Source organism: Saimiri boliviensis, chromosome 3 (genome assembly GCF_048565385.1).
Source record: "Saimiri boliviensis isolate mSaiBol1 chromosome 3, mSaiBol1.pri, whole genome shotgun sequence".
Lineage (NCBI taxonomy): Eukaryota > Metazoa > Chordata > Mammalia > Primates > Cebidae > Saimiri > Saimiri boliviensis.
In genome coordinates, this window is record NC_133451.1 from 5,791,118 (window position 1) to 5,815,118 (window position 24,001).

Below are 24,001 nucleotides of genomic sequence, written 5' to 3' on the forward strand. Positions count from 1 at the left end.
GGCCAGTGGACTGTGAGGGCAACAAAAGTAGACTGCCACCAGCATTTTTTTGAATAAATAGAACAGAACACAATACTTCAGAACGTTTCACATGGTCAGGGTTAGGTACTGGGTCATGAGACTCCTGCTCCCGGCATATACACGTGTTAAGTTTCTGCACACACTGGTCACAACTTAAAACGCACTTCCTTTTGCAAGTAAAGGTGGGAAAATTTTGAAAGGCACTATTGACTTTCAGCCTAGAATCCTCAAAAGCTAATCCAAAGTCGAAAACAGGTAAGGCAGAAGCTGATGGCTCAGCTGGATCCTCTCCCGTCCTCCAGTACTGTGGGCTCCAGCCAGGGAGTCTGAGGGGCACGGCTCACAGTCAGATGAAGCCTGTGGCGCAGCCTCTGCAGGAGTTTCATGTTCACAGGTGTGAAGAAAATCACCATTTGCTGAGTAAAGGTGCCCTTTAAAGCAGGCCCTACACATTTCTCTCCAGCACAGCCAGGCAGGCCAGCCCAGCGGTCCCCCCAGGGCCATTCACGGCCCATGTTCACTGTCCTCAGTCTCCAGCTCCTTTGGGTTCAGCTACAAGATTCAACCTCCAAAACCGTTGTCATTCTCGGCAAAGGTCAGTGAAGTGAAAACGGTCCAGGGTTTAAGACAAAAGCAACAAACCAAGAATCCCAAAGGCGCACTCCTGAGGACAGACAAGTCTGCTTTAGCTAAGGGTCGGCTTCCTTTCAAATGATCCTTGAATTTTACCTTCCAGAAGGCCTTTCCCTGTGAAGAAAGTGGGCACCACCACCACCAAACCAGCCAGCTATGCGTTCACAGCAGCTGCACATTTACCACACGGTTTAGTGGCAAAGCCTGAACAGGCCTCTCTGGTAGAGAAGTACCTTCTTTACTTCTGTGAGTCGGGTGGTGCCACACGGTCACCCTGTGGAGTTAATCAATGGGGCCTCCAGATGAGGAACTGGGGGCTCAGACAGGCTTCATGGCCTTCGCCAAGGCCACAAGGCAGTCACGGGAGAAGCTGCGTTTGGGCTGGGGCTGCTGGATCCCGCGGACACCCTCTTCCCATCACGTGATCTGAGAGGCTGCTCCCTTCCACGCACAAGTCTCCCAGCCCTCTCACCTGCCCCTCAAACACGGTGCTCTTGGGCTAACAGCCGCACCCCATCCTCACAGCATGAAGACCTGTCTGGCTGACTGCTGCTGCCCGGATCTCTCGGGACCCTCGTATCTGCCTCAGGGAGCCTCTACTTAGGTGTCCCGCAGGCACCTCAAAGTCACCCGTCCAAAGTCAAATCTACCAACCGCCCCAACTGCATCTTCTCCCCTTGTCTTTGATCTCAGCTGAAGGCATCAGCAAACCCCCTCCCCAATCTGCTGTCAAGAGCTGACCATGATTCTCTTGACAGATCCACAACATTCCCACCCACTTCAGCTTTTTTCCCCTCAATTTGTCTCTCTGTTCCCAGGCTCTGCTGCCTCCCAGGTAACTTCAAAGTCGCAGCTCACTCTGCCCCACCCTCATCCCAAGCAGAAGCCTTCTGCCACTCCCCCCGGCCCTGCACTCCTGCCCAAGCTCCAGAGCTTGGGTCTAAGAGCCGCCATGACCTGGCCTCCCAACCTCATTGCCTGTCGTCCTCTGCCCTTTATTTTCAGCCTCAACACAAGGAAACCTGGCTACAGTGCCCGCTGACTCTGGAATGGCACACGCACTTGTTACTTTTGCTCTGTGCACTCTGACCCCTGTGCTGGGTCCAGGACCTCCGGCCTTCCAAGACAGCACTCATCTCACGTGGACAGTGGCCACGGACACATTTGTCTCCCACAAGCCAGGAGCTCCTGACAGACAAGAGAGGGCCTTTTCCTCGCCCCACCTCTATACGCAGCAAGAGCCCGCACAGGCCCGGTGCTGGGGTCAGGTCGTTTAAGGAACGGACAGCACTTGGGGAACAAACAGGTGTGAGGTACCGGTTCCCCATGAGGGAGTGCAGGAGGGCCAGGGGGAGGCGCTGGTGGTCATAAAACTCAGGGGCAGGGCCATCAGGGAAGGCCGGGAAGCAGGACATGAGGGCTCAGCCGGGCCATGAAGAAGCTGGCAGAGAGGCGAGGGCAGAACGGGCAAGGGCTGAGAAATGCTCTGGAAACACAGGGAAAGCCGGTCTTACCAATCAATTAGGTAGATATCTGGAGTTAGGTTGTTCTTCTTGAAATGAGCAAATAATTTCGGCAAATTTTCTTCGAAGAATACCTCAAATGCAGCAAAGTAAGTCAACATCTAGGGAGATAATATGAAATTTATTAAGAAACTATCTGCACAAGTTTCCAATTTACAAAAAAGTCAATATATGTATACCTTTAGACTCTAACAATTATCTTCTTATGTAATTACTAATAATACATTTTCAAGGGCAACTCATTCTAGGTACTACACCAATTATAAGCAAGCTCTATTTCTAATCTTCACAATAACATCAATAGCTACACTTTATCTTCTTCAATGAACAGAAAGGGAACCGAAACCCAAAGCAGTTACGTAACTTGCCAAATAAGGGCACGGCCTTCGTATGTGGTGACGCTGGGCATGAATTTGTGCCCTCCCACTGCAAAGGTTGAGCCCGTATAGACTCACTCACTCTTTCCTAAGCACCAGGAACGTATGAACTATGTACAAGTATTTGGAAAAGCAGGCAGGTCTCGCTCCCTCCCCTGGCAACTCCAGGGGGACTACACTACTCACGTCTAAGTCAAGGCCACACCGCTCCCGCTGACAGACGCAGACCTTCAAATGCAACGAGGGAGAAAACACTACAGGGAAAGGAGGGTGTTGCAGCCTGCAGTTTATGGAACTGGCTTCTCAGTGGTTTACAGTTTTTCAAGAAACAAAATGTACAAAGCTGGGAAGCCATGCTGACAGGAGAAAGAACCACAGCTGGGCAACACTTGACGATGGTGGCCCAGTTCTGCTCCAGTGCTCAGCAGCTGGGCGCCTGGGGGCAGATCACAACTCTGGTGTCTGCTCATCGAATAGAGGGGCTGTGCTGTAGACAGTGGCTCCCAACAGGGGTGATTCTGCCTCTAAGGGAACCTGGTCAATGTCTGGAGATATTTCTGGTCGTCGCACCTGGGGGCAGGTGCTGCTGCATGAGGGTGTCAAGGCTGGGAAGCCGCTCAGTGCTCTCCAGTGCACGGGACACCCCCCAGCAGAGTTGCACAGCCCTAATGCCAGCAGGGCTGCTGGGGAGGAAGCGTGCTGCTGTAATGAAGACCCCACTCAACGTTACCACGCTATGGTTTTTCATTAAAAATACAAGCTACGATCCCTAAGCACAATTTCCATCACGTTTCCAAAGAGAAAGCTGTGGTCTCATCTTCAAAATCAGCAGAAATTTAGATGGAAATCATTTAATTATTTATAAAAAGATAAAGTTTACATGCCAGAATCATTTCTAGGAATTAATATCGTAAGCAACATAATGCCAGTATATACTGTGCCAATGAGTTATTTCAAGAGTAAGAACATTTCCTAAAGAATTATTTTCCGCCGGGCGCGGTGGCTCACACCTGTAATCCCAGCACTTTGGGAGGCCAAGGCGGGTGGATCACGAGGTCAAGAGATCGAGACCATCCTGGTCAACATGGTGAAACCCCGTCTCTACTAAAAATACAAAAAATTAGCTGGGCATGGTGGCGTGTGCCTGTAATCCCAGCTACTCAGGAGGCTGAGGCAGGAGAATTGCCTGAACTCAGGAGGCGGAGGTTGCGGTGAGCCGAGATCACGCCATTGCACTCCAGCCTGGGTAACAGGAGCGAAACTCCGTCTCAAAAAAAAAAAAAAAGAATTATTTTTCCATTTCTGACCATTACTTTTCTTGGAAAGGTAAGCTTTTACCTGATTATAAAAGTCATACCTGTAAACATTCACTGTAGAAAACTTAGCAAACCTACAAACACTATTAATCCGTAATTTAACCTTCCATAAACACTACTAATCTGGTGGCGTATTTCCTTGTATTGTTAAACACGGTAGCCACTACAGTTTATGCTTTATCTTACATACCTTTGAAGAAATTAGTAACTGGAATACTTTCTCACAGTGCAGTTCTTTGCAAGCATCACTACTGATCATGTACCAAATTTTAATTTACCATTCTGTGTTCTCCTAAACTCATTTTCGGCTATTTTCACATTTACAATTGTAAATAAATGTGCAATTACTATCTTTGTGCATAATGCTTTGTCCACATTTACGCCTTTCTTAGAAGTGATTCTTATGAACAGAACTGCACACCAATGCTATGTACAGCTATTGCTACTTAATACCAAGTTGTCTTCCGAAAGGTCTCTCCCAATTTATAGTCCTGGTAACAGCTACCAAATCTGCCAACAGCTTCTAAATATGTTATGTATGTACTTTCTGAGCAAGACATACTCGGTAAACCTTAAGATATTGAGGAAGAAATACTCCTTAGCTGATCTAAACTATTAGATCATTTCAGTCTTGGAGTATTGGTAATAATTACTGGCAAAGCAAGGCAATGATGGGCACAGTGGCTCACACCTGTAATCCCAGCACTTTGGGAGGCCAAGGCAGGTGGATCACTTAAAGTCAGGAGATCAAGACCAACCTAGCCAACATGGCAAAACCCCATCTTCACTAAAAATACAAAACTCAGCTGGGCATGACGGCAGACACCTGTAATCCCAGGTACTAGGGAGGCTGAGACCCGAGAATCACTTGAACCCAGGAAGCGGGGGTTGCAGTGAGCCAAGATCACACCATTGCACTCCAGCCTGGATGACAGAGCAAGACCTTGTCTCCAAAAAAATAAAATTAAAAAAGGCTGATGGGCTTGTTAAATCGGTGACTTCTATGCTATAGAAAGAACAAAGACTCAGGAACCAGAATGGATTTGGATCTCAGCTCCTTCACTTACCAGATCTTACCAGATGTATTCCCTGAACGAGTGAGTCCCTTTACTCTGAATCTTAACACGTCACCGGGCCCGTGCAGCAGGCTCATCTGGGAGGCAGAAGTCCCACCCCCACTGTCGCCTCCTCCTGCTTATGCAGTGTCATAAAGACTAAAGCAGTTAACTAAACAAACGGCTGCCTTTTAAAGAACGAAGGAGTATGGTCTTCAGCGTGCCTCCTTTCTCCCGAGTGTGGGCACACTTCATGAAGCAGGGTGACAAAAAGCAGCAACACAACTCGATTATGATGTGTTCTACATAGTAGGCCCAAATGTGGGCACTGCCATCAAACCGTGCCTTTGACACCAAGTGCGTATGATTAAGCAGGAGCCACACTTCCTCCTTCATTAAAGAATACGTTTTCAAAAATACAGGTACTGTTTATTCTGAGAACATGTATTAAGAAACCCAGACACGCGGCTACTAACCATGTCCTTTTAAGCTTACGTGCGATGCACTGCCTAAATCATCCTCCAGCTTATAGTGCTGCTCACTCTAAACAGCTCTTCACAGAGGGAGAATGTATTCGTGTATTCTTTTTTCCACTGAAAACACAGACGAGTGAACAACTCTTGACATTAAAGACACAGCACCCGGGGCCCAAACACAGAGGATACTCACAAGGCCATGGTCCACTCTGAAAAACGCCATTTGACAGGGTTTATTCAAAAGATTAGAAAAAGCAATAAAGGCATCTGCAGTATCTAAGTTCAAGATCAACACTGCCGCTATAAAGGACATGCCCTGAACCTGAGAAAGGAGAGAAAAGTACGTTACAATCAGTGGCCACAGGGTCAGAGCGGCTCATTCATTTTAGCAGAGACAAACCTGACACCCTCACACTAGAAGGGTCCACACAACCATCCCATGCCACCCTCCACCCGATGCCAAGCTGCCCTCACTCAGAACTACTACTCTGCCACCTCAGCCACCTGGCCTGCTCCCACCCCGCAAACAGAAAACCCTAAAGCAGCCCTCTTAGGCCCTCTGCATCTGCAATACTGCTCCTTCCTGCGTCCAGTGTCCAGCGTCCCAGTGCTGTAGGCATGTATCTATATAACTCAGTAAGCTTAACATCAAACCACGCGTGCGCACACACATTTGCGAAGCCACAGAAGTATCAGCAGTGCTTTTTAATGGTTACTGCTTTTTAAAGTGGTTAAGGCTTCTTTGATTGAACGTTGGGGAAAAAAGTCACATGCAAAAAATGAAAATGGCATTCAATTAAAATGTGATTAATGCCGCAGAGCAGCCGTGACGGCTCAATTTCTTTAAGAGGAAACTGAGTCAACTCACTTACCCCAAGACTTGTCATACTCCTCGGTAAAAACGAAGGCACTGGCTTGACATTTGCAGCTAACATGTGCTGGACAATATCTGACTTTCTTTTTACATAATAACATTATAGAATACTGAGAAACTTCACTTACATAACCCACATCTGGTCGGTAACAAGTATAAGCGCCCAAAATACTGTGCAACATGTCATGATATGGACCACCCTGAAAGGATCAACACAGCAAAAACACATGCGTAAGTATGGTTAGTGCTCAGAGGAGCATCTGAGGCTACTACCGCTGCCACCAGCCACTCCTGCTATTTTCAGCATTATGAAATATGCCAAGCATGATGCCAGCAGCTCTATATGCATATGGAATTCAACCAATTACCCATTCACAGCCAGAGAAGTCTGCAGCTCACGCTATGACACTGCTCTGAAAAGAAGCTGGCAGGCCAGGCAGGAGCATCACCCTCGACCAATATCCTTTATCTGGCTCCTGCTGTGTAACTGTGATCCCTTTCAAAGTCACCAGGAAAGCCAGGTATCCGGGGGCTCTTCAAAGCAGGTGACTGCTCAGTGTCACTCAGACTGTCTGCCTCTTCCCTAGCTTATCACTCTCCTGGTTTCTGTTGTTTTTTTTTTCTGAATGGGAGGTTAGGAAATAAACTCTCCGAAGTCGTGGTGGCTACCATTTTGTTTAAAAATTTTCCCAGCTCTCCCATCCCTCTAACATCTCCACGTGTTCCTGTAACTGCTTCCAAAAATTGAACTGTTGGAATTTTTTCCCAATGGAGCACAGCACGCTGCAGTTAGCAAGTGAGAAGATACTACAAAAGGGCTGGCTGAGTCCCAAAAACTTCCTGTGTCTACCAGGTACCTACACTAAACACAAGGAGTAAAAATCACACATGGTTAAAAGACAAGGAAGTCATTCCACAGGTGACCTCAGGTGCTTACAGAAGAATGCCATGGCCCAGACCATCATGTTCCAGCCCAGACCATCATGTTCCAGCAAGTTAAAAGAAGAGACAGTTCCAAATCACAGAGGGACAAAAGGAAACATCGCAATGACAGGGTACAAATGATAACAACCAGGGACAGGGTGGGGGTGGGGGTCTGCAGTAGCACCGAATGCCCAGGTGGCAGCAGAAGTGTGATGACAGAGTGGTGGGCGAAGGCCAAAGAAGCTTCCTTCCAGGTCTTTCACTCCAGTGTAGAGCTCTCTCGACCCTGGTAGAAAGTAGTTTAGCAGCCTTTCTAAGGAGCAGAGATCGAGTGTGCTAAAAAGCAAGCAAGAGCAGTGGGAGGGAGAGTGGCGGAAGCGAGGTGTCCAAAAGCAGTTAAGGGCATTTAAAATCAGGAAGTGCCGTCTCCTAGCATTGCTTTTTCATTTCAGAAATGACATTTAGCACCAAAGTGAGACGGAAGGATCGAAACTACAATGGTAGAAAGCCTTTTAAGTTAAAAACACCTAGCTCCAAGAGAAGTTGATGGTGAGGCTCACTTTTCTTGTTTATCCTTGGCCTGGATAAAACTTTGTTCCAGTTGTACTCGTCCTTAGACTGGCATTTGGTGGCTCTTTGAACTTTGGTTGGACTTAGTTGTCTTTTAGTTTCAAATTGTGTTCAAAGAGATTTAATAACAACAAGCACTGTTATCTGCCAAGTACCGTCAACAGCGTTGTTAGGCTGGTATGATCACCCCATCACAGATGAACAAACTAAGGCTCAAAAAGATTGATGATATTCTAAGCTAGTAAGGCGGCAATCTGTGATTAAAGCCCAAATCTGTTTGAAACAAAAGGTGAAACGTCTTTCTAGAAAGCCAGCTCTCCTGGATCCCTCTGAGAGCCGGATGAGGGGCCACGTGAACCGCAGGTGCAGAAGGGCCTTTGGGCTGGGGGAGAAAGCCTTTCCCCTCCAAGAGCAAGAACCAGGAGAAGCGGTTCCAAGACAGCGACGCAGGGCTGCAAAGCGTGGAGCGCGCTGAGGCCTGTGGAGACTAACAGCGGGGAAAAGAGCAGAGACGCTGAAATCTGCCCTGTGGGAGAAGTGGCGGTCCAGGAAACAGGCTCCCAGCTAAGTCAACTGCCCGCCGCAAGGCAGCGCGGTGCTCACGGCACTCATGCACCGGACACACCAGGACCAAGGCTGCTGGTAGCTTCATAGATTCCCTCACTTTCCTCTTCTGAAACAACTTCTGAAGACCCACATGGAAATCCACAAAGATGAGAACCTGACTGAGTCAAGGCAGTGAGAACAGACAAGGGACAGGTGCAGAGGTATTCTGCAAGGACAACTGCCCCTCCCCTCAAAACCCATTATAGATAAAAAAAAAGGGGGGTCAAAAGACCCCTAGATCAACAACTGCTGGCTCAAAGCATGGAAGGTCTTTAAAGAGTTCAGCTCAGGTGACCCCAAAACCTACTGCTGTCAGCCCTGTCCTGCGCCCAGATGCCCACGGGGGGCTCCACTCTACTTTTCCTGCCACCCAAAGAGCCTGTCCTATGTCCCACAGCTGCACTGTTCTCCTGGTCTACCTGCCCAGAAACCTGTCAACCTGGCTCGGCCACGCACCCTGGCTGCACCCGGCTGCCAAGGATTCCCCTTTCTCATACCAGTTCGCTGCCCTGGGCTCATCTGGGCCGAAGCCCATCACACGGCAATGGCCTTGCTGATCGCAGACGGCTGCGCAGTCCTGAGAGCAGAGCAGTGTCCAGGAAAGTACCAGCAGACAGAGCCATGGGGACCCTCTCAGACCAGACCGCAGGGACTCTGAGACACGTATCTCAAGAGGAAGACAGAATTGTCTTTTGGAGAACAAGTATGGACATACTAAATACTTGTTGGAAAGAGTCAGTTACATTTATTTTTAGAAGTCTAAATATATTTTACAGTAACATCCACTCCTGATATCCCCCCAAAAACCTAAGTACCTTTCAAACTTGACAACAGATATATGCAGTTCAGCATCTGTGAATTTTAGACAAACACACTTGAAAGCAACAAGTCACCACGACTTACTTGCTGGAAAATGCAGAGATTGGGAAACGTTCTAGAAATGTCCAGTTTAATAAGCTCCAGACTGGCTTCTCTGTCTGCTGCTGAAAAACCAGCATCTGTCAAAAGATGCCAAAAATCATTACATTCCTTGTGGGCATGAGTGTAGAACAATTACAAGGCTTTGTAGTTTTACAAGAATGAAACACAAAAGATGTTCTTCAAAAGTACACTGACCTAATCACAACGTGACTCGGAGTGTACCTTCAGAGTGTTTAATAGTTTGTAGGGTTTCTTACTTTAGAGAACAAAATATCTTAGGACACCAGCTAATTCTAGATTATCGTTAGGTATTTTCCAGAGTTTGAAATCAAAATCTAACACAGTACCTCTCATCAGGAAGAATCAGCGGAAGGCAAAAACAAGTCGGGGAACCAACACAAATAAACTCCAGGCGTAAACACACACACACACACACACACACATCACGGATCGATCTTAAACTCCTTCGGTGTCAACTCACTGTACATAGAAACTACTGCGGTCTTATAAGCTTGTAACATTTCTTTTTTATCTTTTGATAAAGATAGGGTCTTTTTTTGTTTCCCAGGCTGGTTTTGAACTTCTGGTCTTAAGTGATCTGCCCACCTCAGCCTCCCGAAGCGCGAGAATTACAGGCACGAGCCACTGTGCCCAGCCAGTGTATAGTATTTCTAACAAGTCATCATTATACTTTTTTGAATTCTAATACCACATAGACTGTAAAAATGATCAGTAAAATAATGTGCTTTTTAACCAACAGAAGTAATCATTCTTGTGTGTTATGGAAAATTCCAAAGGCATAATCCAGCAAACATGCAGTGTTCTTGTCTCTGGAATTCTGAGTTCCTCTACAAGCCAATATTCAACTAATCCCAGACACCAGGCTACTGGAAGTCACGTGAATAACTTTAAAGAAAAAGACACTGATTACGACTGGCCCTGCAGCATGTCAGGACACAAACACCTCTCAGAAACTGGGAAATCCTATTTCTTTTCTTTTTTGGGTTTTTTTTTTTTTTTTTTTGAGATGGAGTCTTGTTCTGTCACCCAGGCTGGAGTGCAGTGGCGAGATCTTGGCTCACTGCAACCTCCACCTCCAGGGTTCAAGTGATTCTCCTGCCTCAACTTCCTAAGTAGCTGGGATTTCAGGTGCATACCAACACATCCAGTTAATTTTTATTTGCTTTTTTTTTTTTTTTCCCCCAGCTAGAGTCTCACTCTATTGCCCAGGCTGGAATGCAGTGGTGCAGTCTTGGCTCACTTCAACTTCCACTGCCCGGGTTCAAGTGATTCTCCTGCCTTAGCCTCCCAAGTAGTTAGGATTACAGACACCTGCCACCGGCCTGGCTAATTTTTGAATTTTTAGTAGCAACGGGGTCTTGCCATGTTGACCAGGCTGGTCTCAAACTCCTGACCTTGTGATCCACCCGCCTAAGCCTCTCGAAGTGCTGGGATTACAGGCATGAGCCCCTGCACCTGGCCTAATTTTTGTATTTTTAGTAGAGATGGATTTCACGATGTTGGCCAGGCTGGTCTTGAACTCCTGACCTCAGGTGATCCATCCACTTCAGCCTCCCAAAGTGCTAGGATTACAGGCATGAGCCACCACACCTGGCCAATTTCTTATAAAGCTTTCTTCCTTAATTTTTGCTTTAAAAAAAAAAACCACAACTCTTTTCTTGTGAAGCTTTTTGTGAATCCACATCAATCTCTATTGTAGTTAAGTAAACTTCCTTCACTATGTAATAATGACAAACATAATTGACCACAACAGCACGCTGGTTTTAGAATAGACTCTTACCTTCATTCTCTAGTTCGGCGACTCCTGTGCTAAGGGACCGCCACCTCTCCTTGGCTCGAGCAAGACAGATGTCAAAGAGCTCTGGAAGAAAAGCCTCTGCGTAAGTGTTATGTGCACATGTGAGTATCTTTCATCAAAACCACCAAAGAACACAGTACTATTTCCTTCAAATACTTCAGTTCAACTATAATAGACTTAATGCACACCTAACAGGCTACTTAAATAATTCCCCCCAACTTAGTCTGAGAGTAATTTTATTGTTTAAAGACACAGTTTTAAACAAAGAAAGATCCCACACATCACTACTATTTACTCTATGACACCGCCCACTCACAAAACTGCCTTGTTTTGGTCTTTGTGACTTATCTACTGCCTCTCCGAGACCTCGAGCTCCCTGGAGGGCAAGATGGTGACGCTCTCTCACACCCTCCGCATCCATAACACACAGCTGTGGAACCGGCACAGAGCAACCCAATCAGTGAATGTCTCACTGACAGAGGGAGGGAGGGACCAGCAGAGACTCGTTGGGTTTCGGGTAAGGACATGATGCAGCTGCCCTCCACCTGGCCCAGGCCTCCTCGTCTTGCTGCCTGGCAGTAGAGCAGGAATGGAGGGGGGGATCCCAGGAAGACACAGAAGCTTCAGAAAACAGGACTCTTTGCTGGCAGAGAAGAATCATGACTGCCTCCAAATCTCCATATTTAGAACTTATTTTTGTGATAGTTCTCTCTGGATAGGTTGGTAATATTTAAGCAATAAAACTGTACCAGCCTACACAGACCTCCACAGGTATATCCATGCCCTGTTCTTCTTCTAAGAACACCTGTGAAGGCTGAACCCACAGAGCTCCTTCTCAGCGCCCTTCCCCCACAGAGCCGTCTCAGGTGCTTCCTGGTCATTTGGCTTTTTCTTTTTTTCTTTTTTTTTTTTTTCCCTGAGACGGAGTCTTACTCTGTTGCCCAGAATGGAGTGCAGTGGTGCAATCTCGGCTCACTGCAACCTCTGCCTCCTGGATTCAAGCAATTTTCTTGCCTCAGCCTCCTGAGTAGGTGGGATTACAGGTGCATACCTGGCGCATTTTTTATTTTTTAGCAGAGACGGGATTTGGTCACGTTGGTCAGGCTGGTCTCAAACTCCTGACCTCAGATGATCCCCCTGCCTCGGCCTCCCAAAGTGCTGGGATGACAGGTGTGGCCGGCCACACCTCCGGCTCTGATGTTCCTGATCAGCTTCCAGATGTCTCAGATTATACGCAGTCCCTAGTCTATCACTGAGACTTTCATTGCAGCTACCCATGGAATTTTTGGCACTTTATTTTTCCCATCATTACTTTTGGAAAATACAGCAGTGCACATCTGCCTTCTGGGCAGTGCACGCTATTTTGTTAAAGGGTAATGCTAATTCTGCTTTACGATTATAGTATCAGTTTCCAAAGCAGTAACTTGGCAGCTGTGCTCCCAGGACAATCCCACACTGCCCTGAGCTGGTGCCTCATGCACCTGGTGGCACTTCTGCCTGCTGTCCACCTCTAGGAGGCGGGCTAAGCTTTGGTCATTTCGGCAGGAGGTGGATAAAAACCACCGTGTGGCTGTGACCACTAGGGTGTCACGTCCCAAGCGAGGCATTTGACAGTGAAGTCACACAGGCTGGCAGCCTCGGGTTCAATGGGTCACAGTGTCAACAGTTTTGAGATTCTCCCCTGTGGCTTTACTGGTGTGTACTGGGGAATGCTGGAGGCTGGACAGCTACTACACCTTCTTCCCAGACCCTCTGCTCCAATGTCCAAGTACAAGATTGACAGGGGCCCGAAAAGTGAAGTTTGAATAGTATCGTTAGGTCGACTTTCAGTAAGTTTCCAATTGTACAACCACAAGAGCAAAACCTTGGGGCTCTCCAAGTCAGAACACGGGCTTTAGGATCAGCCTGGGCTAGGATCAGGGTCCTCGTCCCACACACACGAGCCAGAGGCCTGAGCACAGTCCTAGCCTTTCCAGGATGCTGAGCCTTCTCAAGAAGAAAATGAGGTCAAGGTCATGCTATCAATATTAATTAAGACCCATAAGAACCTAATATGATGCTTGGTACTCGGCAACCAAGATCAATTATGTTCTTACACTGGCTTCAAGACACAGTAAAACTGGGATTAAGCAGGACCCTAACAGGTGGCATTCATTCACACGGCAGATATTTAAGGGACTGCCACATGCGGAGACCTAGGCTGAGTAAGGGTGACAGGGCAGAGAGCACAGCAGGTGAGGCCCCAGCTTCCCGAGCCGCCGGTGCTAGTGGGGGCCACCGATACTGCCTGGCTCACAATACAAGACAGACACGATTTACACAAACTAAGCCAATATCGAGGTTTAGACAAATGTCTCAGACTTACATCTAAACATGTAACTGACTCATCACCTGTTTAGCCCAATCTACAGCGATATGGTCCATAGGTTTTAATTTAAATAAAATCCACCTAGGAATCAGCGAGAAGCAAAATTAAACACCTACACAGACGTACAAAGTACTGTGCACTACATCCAATCTGCAGAGACACAGTTTAGAAATAAATGCTCAGCAATTTCTCCAAACCTCAACTTCAGAGGATGCTTTCAAAAAAACCATTTCCAAGTTAAATGTTAGGCATCTTCTCACACAGAGATGTTAAAACAAAATTTTGGCAGGTATGGATTTAGCCAAAAGAGGGAGCTTCGGGCTCCCAAGTTCCTCTGCAGGACCGCACTACAGAGAAGCGGGTCACCAGCCAGCCAGCTGATGCCAGCCTGTCAAGATAAAAACAAAAATCAAAACCCCAACCAGAGAGTGAAGACACAAACCAACTGTCTAAACCCAAAGGCCTTCACGAGCATAAAAACCACACCTTCAACTCCCCAGGCAGCTCCTGGGCTCCAGAAGGAGCAGGAAGGCAGGCCCATCTTTCCCCAGCTCAGCCTGCAGGCAGGGAGGCCGAAATGAAAAGAATGGCTGCCATTATTAAGCACTTAATGTGAAGTCTGTGAGCTCCCGGCGTCTGTTTCACTCTGGACGTGCTGCAGAGTGCGCGGGACACCTGGGCAAATGAACTCAGTCTGAGGGAGGAGGAGTAGAGCTAACACTGGGAGAGATCAGTGAGCATGCTTCTCACCCAGCCGACAAACCCCCGGAGCCCCAAGGACCCCAGTCCCAGCGCAGTTATGTTGTCCCCTTCAAGGCTGCCTGAAAAAAAAAATCCCACAAAATACCAACAGACATCCCCGTACAGCAAACACCTCCACAGCAAGAACGACCTGCCCCTTCCATTCTCACGTCCCAAGTAAGCCTTGCCTTCTTAGGACTTTGATCTGCGAAGCTCAGGCACCTCTCCCGGATGCTCCGAGTCCCGTCTTTCACGTCCCCTCTACTCCAGGGCTCCTGTGTGGTGCTGTCAGGTAACTGGAGTGCACAGCACTAAACCCAGGCCCCCCGACTGCCCCTCTCTCCTGAAGGACACATTCTCCTGGTCTCTCAAGACACAGTTTCATGGCAATGGCTGCCATTCTTCCCAAGAGGGCAAAAGGGGGAGAAGACGCCACGGGGCCTGGGGGTGGACTCCCCAAGCCCGAGATCATGCAAGCCACTCACCGTGGGTGATATTTAACTCGTTGCCAATGGCTAAGCTCCAGACTTTGCCTCTCACACTTGGAGGGATTCCCTGCCACCATAAATCTCGAACTTTTCTAGAGCACCACCTGGACAAAAAGGGAAGCAAGAGTTGATGAGTCTATTCTACCCAAAGACATTTGTCTACCTGCTGCACGCCTAGCCTCGATCCACCAGGAGCTGGGATGCACCGTTCTATCAGGCACAGCCCCTGACCTCAGGGATCTTAGAGTCCAGGGCTCTGTAAAGTGAAATCAACAATCCCCTTCTGCTGGGCAGCCACTGTGGCAGGTATGGAAGAGTCCCACATAGGGGGTGCACCATGAACCAGAGGGCCCAGGCACCACTCTGGAGCCAAGTCCTGAATGACCTGAGCACATGAAGGATGTGAAGGACTTTCTGAGCGAAAAACACAGGGGGAAGCAATGGCCTGGCTCCTACAGGAACAGCACATAGCTGGGAGTGGTAAGGAGTGCCAGGCGGCAGTGCAGCAGCACTGGAGACAGAAGCAGACCCCAGCAGAGCGCCAGCAGGCAGCTGCCGCACCAACACAGGCCTAGTGCCCAGATGTGAGCTGGCAAGCTCTAACTGCTGAGAAGAACTGCTGACTTAGAACATTCTGGACTGTACAGTCGTTCTGCTCTGCTGGGACAAGGAGCACACACTGCCAACAGCGTGGGCAAACCAGACCCCCAAGGTACCTCTGAACACAGCATTGTGGGGCACACAGGCTTAAGGCTGCAGAAGGCAGGCTGTATCCTAACTTCACCCTTACCTGCCGTAACCAGGCAAACAATCTCTCCTCTCTGAACCTATACCATCCTCTCAAAAGTCAAGATGATGAAGCCTACCCGCAAGGGCTACTGTGAGGACTGAGATAAAGTACAAAGCACCCAGCACAGTGCCAGGCAGCGTCTGTGTGCAGTCAATGGCAGCCACTGCATGTCTGCATGCATTTGCATCACATCCAACCCAGGGCAGTGTAAGACAGACCAGAGTGGTCTCCCTCTCTGGGAGCAGCAAGTGTTCTGAGAACCTCTGTTCTTATTACTAGATTCCGTCTGAGAACAGGTATAAAGTGTTTCCTGAAAGCATCAAGCCTTTTGAGGACAGTGCCTTAAAAAGCATGCTCTGAGCCTATTTTCCTAGTGGAGACCCTGAGCAGGGCCATGTGACCTCTGCAGTGCTGACATGTGGGATGAGAGCAGAAGGGAAGCGGGCACCCAAGCTCCCAGCATGCCTCTGTGAGCAGCCCTGGGACTTCCGCCCACACACTGGACCCCACCCATTCTGAACACAGGAGAATAAAAACAGGACCCACGGCTGCCCCTCGGATGTAAAGAAGGCAGTAGCTGCCAGACTCTGGTGCGTTGCACTCTACCGGACACCAGGGTCACTATCCTCAAAGAGAGGAAGACAGAGGCCTGAACAGACAGCTGCGTGCACAAAGAGAACCACAGGCTCCCAGAGCTACGGTGGGGCAGGAAAGTCTTCCCTGAACTCTGAAGAGCACACAGGAGTTACCTGGCTGAGGAGATGCAAGACAAGAGCACCTGGGCACAGGGCCTGGAACATGTGAGGCGGACACAGGGTTAAAAGCAGCAATACCTATGGGGGGCTCTCTAGGGAGAGGGCTCTGTCCAAGTGGAGGAGAGGCGTCCGAGGGTGAGGCTGCCAAGGAAGGCAGGCCACCTCACTGAGGGTGCTGTCCACTGAGCTAAGGATTCAAACTGTATACTGAGAGTCACAGGAAGTTACTGAAATTCTAGGTAAGGAAGGTGACACCAACTCATGCTCTAAAAGCTGGCTCAGGAGATGAGAAGGGGGTGAACTGGAAGGCGTGGGCCGAGCCAGAGCAGAGGGAAGGAAGATGACACGACTTCCACTCGCTGCAGCCAGCGTGTCACTGCCAGCTACGACGCCACAGACTCCAGAAAGACACGCTCTGCAGTTCAGCCACACCCATGGCCATGTCTTACATTGTTTCCCAGTTAGGCAAGATCTCGTTATTCCAGGTGAGCACAGCGTTTCCAATGCTTTCCTCCACTTTGCATCTTTCTTCCAGCTGCTTCTTCCTCCGCTGGGCTTCTTTCAGTTCTAGAAATTACAGTTCCGAAAAACAACGATCTATTAACTGATGTGCACCATTTCCACGCGAGGTCATTTTCCTGTCACACTGCAAACACACCAGGAAAACGGCCCTGAAGCACAGTAGACATCAGCCCCTGCGGCGCACTCCGCACCCAATGGACTTAGAATAACATCTATACAGGAAAGTACACAAATAAGAATATAATTGAGTTACCACGAAACAGAAAAATCCCTGAAACTACCATCCCGATCAAAACCACCGAACATTACCGGAACACTGGAAGCTGCTCCTGTGCTACCACCCTATCCCCTTCCAAATTCGGGCTGCTCCACGCTGACTTCTAACAGCTCAAGCATTATTCTGGGTTTTTTTTTTTTTAAAGATAGAATCTTACTCTGTCACCCAGAGTGGGGTACAATGATACGATCCTGACTCACTGAAACCTCCGCCTCCCAGGTTCAAGCAATTCTCCTGCCTCAGCCTCCTGAGTAGCTGGGATTACAGGCACCCACCACCATGCCTGGCTAATTTCTATATTTTTAGTAGAGATGGGGTTTCACCATGTTGGTCAGGCTAGTCTTGAACTCCTGATCTCAAGTTTCAATTTCTTTCTTTCTTTCTTTTTTTTTGAGATGGAGTCTTGCTCTCTCACCCAGGCTGGAGTGCAGCGGTGCTATCTTGGCTCCTTGCAACCTCCACCTCTCAGGTTCAAGTGGTTCTCCTGCCTCAGCCTCCTGACTAACTGGGATTACAGGTACCCGCCACCATGCCCAGCTAATTTTTTGTCCTTTTAGTAGAGACAGGGTTTCACTATGTTGGTCAGGCTGGTCTTGAACTCCTGATCTCAAGTGATCCACCTGTCTTGGCCTCCCAAGTGCTGGGATTACAGGCAGGAGCCACCATGCCCAGCCTCATTTTTTAATTTTTTTTTTTAAGAAAGGTAGACTGCCACATGCAGCACCTCGTTTGGATGTGTCTGGAGACTTGGAAGCTTGACAACCCTATATTCTCCTACAAATGGACCGTGAAAGCCTGTCTGGAGACTCTAGCAGGGGAGTGCAACTACTCATGTCCCCTGACCAAAGACCAGTCCTCTACCGGGGACGGTCATTCTCTTCGACCAAACACGCAGCTTCAGGAGGGATGCACATGGAGCGTGGCAGGGAAGGGGTTACTGGGCTAGCCAGCAGACCAGCCGAATCAACGCTGGTGATCAGTGGGGTGACAGGCATGAGAGCCAGATCGCCCTCATATCCATGTGACTTATTTTTAAAATCTCCTAGAAAAACAGCTTAAGTGTTGCAAGGGATTTTATCAAAACCGATCATAACTTCTTGGAAATTTTTAAAACAGCCCAGAGAGGGAAAGAAACACACATGTGGCTGATGGCTGAAACTGGTTGTAGTCTAGGATTTTCATCTGACACAGTCGCTTTTCTCAGGTAAGTTCACACTGCCGTTCTCTTACAAAGCTACCAGGAATGGATAGTAAAAACATGCTTTTTTTTTTTTTTTTTTTTTTTTTTTTTGGCTGTTAGACTACAAATTTCAATGACTGAAGTTCAGGTTCTGTGATTCCAGAAGGTAAAAAGAAAATAAGCAGAAAGACACAACTCCTGCGCTGCCTGCTCTAACCCAGCAAGTGTGAAGCCCGTTTACCTCGCTTTTTGGCCTGAACCACCATTTCTTCATACTGCTGTCTGTGCTTCTGAGCTTCTTCAGCTGGTTTTGCTGGGAGATTTCTTGATGGGAAATAAATAAGTTTTCATCATTATAAATACCACATAATAGTCGTTGAGTAAAAGACCTGAAGCATAATTTCCTGCAAAAAATATAAAGCTCAAACACAAAAACTCATTTTGTTTAAGATTGCACAGTTATTTCACAAACTTCTTTAATACTTTCTTACAAAAAGAAATCCACTATAAAACAAATCAATGATAAAGATTAGCAGGAAGAAAATAATAATTATCCACAACTGTAACAGCAATAAACATTTAATCTTTTGGGATATTTTCACGCACACTCCAAAGAAAGACTCCATACGCTAATAACCGTCAACACTTAAATGTTCGTTTTGTTTTGTTTTTGAGAAGGGTCTTACTCTTGTCTCCCAGGCTGGCGTGCAGTGGTGCGATCCCTGCTCACTGCAACCTCCACCTCCTGGGCTCAAGTCAGTCTCCTGCCTCAACCTCCCGAGCAGCTGGGATTACAGGCGGCTGCCACCCTACCCAGCTAATTTTTGTATTTCTAGTACAGATGGAGTTTCACCACCATGTTGGCCAGGCTGGTCTCGAACTCCTGATCTCGTGATGCGCCCACCTCAGCCTCCCAAAGTGCTGAGACTATAGACTTGAGCCACTGCGCCTGGCCAACACTTAATTCTTGAAGCAGGGCACCCATCAGCATTTGTTACATATATGCACGAAGACATTTCCTGACTAGTTTTTTAAAGTGTACAGATTTCCTACTGGCTATGTGGTTCATTTGCAGTTCGGGCTCTTTCAGCACTGTGCTTGTGACTGCGCTGACACTGGGATAAAGGGAGAGCAGGAGTGTCTGGCTGCCTGTGTCCCTCACACAACTAGGACCCACATTCACTAGGACAGTTTGAACAACTATCACTTGCTGCAGGAGAGTCCGTCAGTTCACCTTTTAGAACGTGAAAATGACCGGTCTTCACAGGGCAGAGTCTTTTCCTGATGGCCTCCGACTTTCCAGTACTCCATTTATCTCCCCCACATACAATTTTCACAAGAACTAACAGAAGACATACTGCTGCTGCTGCTTTTTTTTTTTTGAGACGGAGTTTTGCTCTTGTTGCCTAGACTGGAGCGCAGTGGCACAATCTCAGCTCACTGCAACCTCAGCCTCCCAGGCTCAAATGATTCTCCTGCCTCCGCCTCCCGAGAAGCTGGAATTAAAGTCATCTGCCACCATACCTGGCTTTTTTTTTTTTTTTTTTTTGTATTTTTAGTAGAAACGAGGTTTCACCATGTTGGCCAGGCTCGTCTTCAACTCCGAACCTCAAGTGATCCACCCGCCTTGGCCTCCCAAAGTGCTGGGACTACAGGCATGAGCTGACAACTTATTTTTAAACGCTCAAGTAAAAAAAGAAATCATCTGAATGGAAGATTCTGGTCAAAACTTCTATGCTAAATGTCAGTTTTCCAAACTGGTCATTTAACATAATTATAGAACACATGTTAATAAGAAGTGATTATGGCTCACTTCTTCCCTCTTCTGACCCTAGCTTTTCTCTAACAAAAAGGTGATTAACAAGTTGTACGTATTTACTAAACCAACATTCTACAGAGATTCTTGGTAAACTCACGCTGGTCTGTCCTCGAGGATGAGTGCGGTGGTGGAAAGTGGCTCAAAATCAAGATTCTTCCTCACATTCTGCTTTGGAGAGGGTGGCTTGCTAGGTCTTCCAGCCTTGTCTTCATATTCCTAGGACAGAGAAAATAGGGATGACTCCAGGCCGTTCAGATAGGAAGAAGTCCTTCGGAAAACAAGAAAAGTTGTTTTGTCATGAACCTTTTACGTCAATTTCAAGGACAATTTGCTGAAAATCTTTCCTGCTATTCAGAAGGAAAAGCCACTGACTAAAGAGGTCTTTCTGGAGATGGAGTCTCAGTGTTGCCCAGGCTCGAGTGCAATGGTATAATCTTGGCTCACTGCGACCTCTACCTCCTGGGTTCAAGCGATTCTCCTGCCTCAGCCTCCCAAGTAGCTGGGATTACAGGTGTGCACCACCACACCCGACTAACATTTTTGTATTTTTAGTAGAGACAGGGTTTCCCTATGTTGGCCAGGCTCGTCTCAAACTCCTGACCTCAGGTGATCTGCCCACCTCAGCCTCCCAAACTGCTGGGATCACAGACATGAGCCACCGCACCCAGCCTAAAAGGTTCTTAAGAGTTCCAAAGTTGAGGCCGTTGCTTTCTGATATGACACATGCTCCCCTCTTTGGTGGGGAAGTAACAAAGGATCTCATCATCAAAGCAGCCCCTTTGAGGAGGGCCCTCAAACACTGCCTCAGGTCTCCTGTCTCCTGGGTAAGAGGCACCGTAAATTTGAACTGATTATTATTATGGCCACTGGGAAGCTGCCACTGCAAATTGTTATGTAAACAGTCTTGCCATGCCCTGGAAATCTAAGAGCAGCCTCCGCACCACTGGGTCACCAGTTCACCCACGAACTGAAAGCACAAAAGCTCAGTCACACCTGGTGACCCACATTCCAAACACCCCGCCGGAACAACGTGGGATAGCCAAACAAGTTGGTGCTTCTGACATCATGTGTGGGTACCCTTTGCTGTCTGCAAAATCAAAAACCAAAATCATTTAAGATGATTATAGATAATTAAGAAGATAAAATTACAGACAAGGCTGTCAGGACTGTCCCTGAAGGGAAGATAATCTCACTGAGAAGATGGGACAAAGAAAGGTAGCGTTAACTTAAGATTTCATGTTTGTCATGAGGATGAGAAATTGCTAAATGAATTTCATGGACGCTAGCTGTCAAGAGGGGCGTTACTGGTGAAATTATGTGGCAAGCAATTATTCTCTTAGCCCGAAAGGCCCCTAAGAAGTAGAAAGAAATAGATTATTTTCTCAGAACACATAGGCTATGAGAAGGAAGTGCACCAAGAAGCAGCTGGGTGGGGCGGTTTCTGTACACCTTATGTACATGGCCACGTCTTAAAACTGTTTAGTGGGACTTAATGTGGTTTCATTACAATTCTAAAATTACTGAAAACTGAAAACACAGACTCATTCCTTCCTGGAGTCAAGCATCTGAGCATCCACACTGTTCAGGGCATGCAGCCATAACCTAACATGTCACTGGCCTTCATAAAGCTTCAAGTCTAGCTCCTGAATGTCAAAGTCTCCAATTTCATAGAAAATCTACCAAAAGCTCTATGTTGAGGAAGAATGTGGGACATGCTGCACTTTAACAAGAATTAGTAACACATACCCCCTAAGGTGCTACTTATCTGCTGAGCCTGGTCTGGTGAATTGCATACCAAGGCCAGAAACGTTGGGCCCAAAATCAGCTGTAGCAGGAAGTGGATGCCCCTTTAGACTGGTTTTTGTGTGCTCTGCCCTGTGCACGTGGACTCACTTTGTCTTCACGGCAATCTGCCTGGCAAGTGTCGCCCATTTTACAGATAGGGTAACTGAGGTTCAAAGTGAAGTGACTTGCCCAAAGCATAGAGCCAGCAAGACTGGGCCTGCAGGACTCCTTCCAGTCTGCCACCCAGAACAGGCCCAACATCACCTGTTAATACACTCAAACCCAGAGGTGTGCAGTTCTACAGGGAAAAGGCTGAGCCCTACACAGCTTAGGTGTGGCCTCTGTAGCCACACAGCTCTGGGAGCAAATTCAGATCCACCAACCACCAGCTGTGACCTTGCGCAAGGTACTCACTTCGAATCCCTAAGACTCCTTTCCATATTTGCAAAATGGGAAATAGCACTCCCCCTTGCCCCGAGAGGGGCACTGGACGGAATGAGGCGATGTCATGGCCTCTGGTGCACAGGGCATGCTGGAGAAAGGCAGCCCTTGCTGGTCTGCGCCACCAGCTTTCTCTCGCCTCAGACCTGAAATCGCTGGAAAAGGCAGCAAACCGTGCTCTAGTGCCGAACAACAACCCAGGAGCCCTGCCAAGTCTGCCAGCAGCACAGACACAGAAAGGAGGAGTAAAAGGAAGCAAAAGCCTTGAGTCACGACCAGAAACATGAGCTCGCTTCAGTCAGAGCTTCTTACTATCACCAACAGCAACAAAGCGGCAGCTGACGCTCACAAGCCCAGCACTTCCCAGCACTTTTCACGCACACGCTGGGTTCACTCTGTCTCCCTCCACAGCAGCCCCCCAAAAGAGCTGCCGCACCCCAGACCACGCCATCAAGGCAGCTGCACGAGGACATGCTGCACCTCACCAGCGCAAAGCTGTGGCTGTGGTCTGATGGCCCAGCAAAGGTTCAAGGAAAAAAAACAGGGAGGCAGGCTACCCGAGGCCGGCGTGGATTTCTGCCTTTTCCAGTGGTTTCAGGTCTGAGGAGAGAAAAAGCTAGTGGCGCAGGCCGGCAAGGGCCGCCTTTTCTCCAGCACTGCCTGTGCACCACAAGAACGTGGGGACCCAGGGGTGTCCGTGATTCGCCCGGACAGACAAGCGAGGAAGCTGGGTCACAGGCCACATGCTGTGGTTCCGAAGCGACATTCCTCATCGCAGAATTCATGCAAGCCTCTCACAGATATGTGTCAAAAGTAATTCATCATTCAGATTCAGTCTCAATAGTTTTCACTGTTGAGTGAAACCATGACGGAAACTTCAAATACTGAACTAAGAGCACAGATCGGCAGAGATGCAGGGTCAAACACTTAGGTTTTAATCACAGACCAAGGCGTGATTAAAATAACAAAGAAAACAGGTGGCCTGAACTACTCATACTTGAAATCCCAGGCAAAGCCCTATCCAAAACCCAAGGCAGCCTTTCAGAAGGAGAAGAGAAATGGTGTTAGGTCCTGCTCCAGACCCAGTTCTCCCAGGGTGACCTGGAGGTGACAACAGTAAGCTCACTGTCCAGCCCAGACAAACTAACTTTAGAAATAAGAGGACTGTTCAGTCCCAGAAGCCCGGAGGGGAAGAAACGGCCCTGGAGAAAGAACACTCAGCTGTGGATTATCAGCGCTGGGGTCAGGCTAAGGGCTAAGGCTCTGGAAGTACAACAGGCAAATTCCAGGCCCTGGCTTGGCCAAGTCGTCTTGCTTGGCTTTCCACCTATGTTCAGCTATTAAACAGTAGCAATTGTATAGACCGCTGCGGTGGTTAAATGACGTAAGGGATATAAAATGGCTGGCTACCCCCTCAGTGCCAAGCCCTTTCTGTGTGGCAGACAAGTATCAGTGTGGTCCTCCGCCCAACTCATCATTCCCAAGTTCTGTCTCTGCATGGGATCAAGTTTTGAAGTCTCTTGGTTTAAACCAAGTAACAATGCCCGTCTGGCTGTGCTCTTGAGACGCCCTGCAGCCTAACAGGTAAAATAAACTGCCCTGGACAACCCTAGAGGGAATTAATTAATCAATCAATTATTTATTCTTGAGAGGTCTCATTCTGTCACCCAGGCTGAAGTGCAGTGGCACAACCTTGGCCTCACTGCAACCTCCGCCTCCC

At 48.0% G+C, this 24,001-nt stretch overlaps 1 protein-coding gene across 4 annotated transcripts in view; it reads right to left on the minus strand.

The window, feature by feature from the left end:
* Positions 1-24,001, minus strand: part of TBC1D14 (TBC1 domain family member 14) — a 123,710-nt gene that overhangs the window by 15,678 nt on the left and 84,031 nt on the right. For 3 of the 4 annotated variants that reach the window (XM_003934646.4, XM_039468168.2, XM_010345267.3), the window contains 9 exons: positions 20,153-20,271; positions 18,478-18,560; positions 16,707-16,824; positions 14,710-14,816; positions 11,098-11,178; positions 9,279-9,373; positions 6,404-6,475; positions 5,595-5,723; positions 2,169-2,278 (listed from right to left, as the gene is read on the minus strand). In XM_003934646.4, the coding sequence (XP_003934695.1) occupies positions 2,169-2,278; positions 5,595-5,723; positions 6,404-6,475; positions 9,279-9,373; positions 11,098-11,178; positions 14,710-14,816; positions 16,707-16,824; positions 18,478-18,560; positions 20,153-20,271 (914 nt within the window). The remainder of the gene's footprint in view (positions 1-2,168; positions 2,279-5,594; positions 5,724-6,403; positions 6,476-9,278; positions 9,374-11,097; positions 11,179-14,709; positions 14,817-16,706; positions 16,825-18,477; positions 18,561-20,152; positions 20,272-24,001) is intronic. The other variant, XM_074395861.1, reaches the window with a different exon arrangement.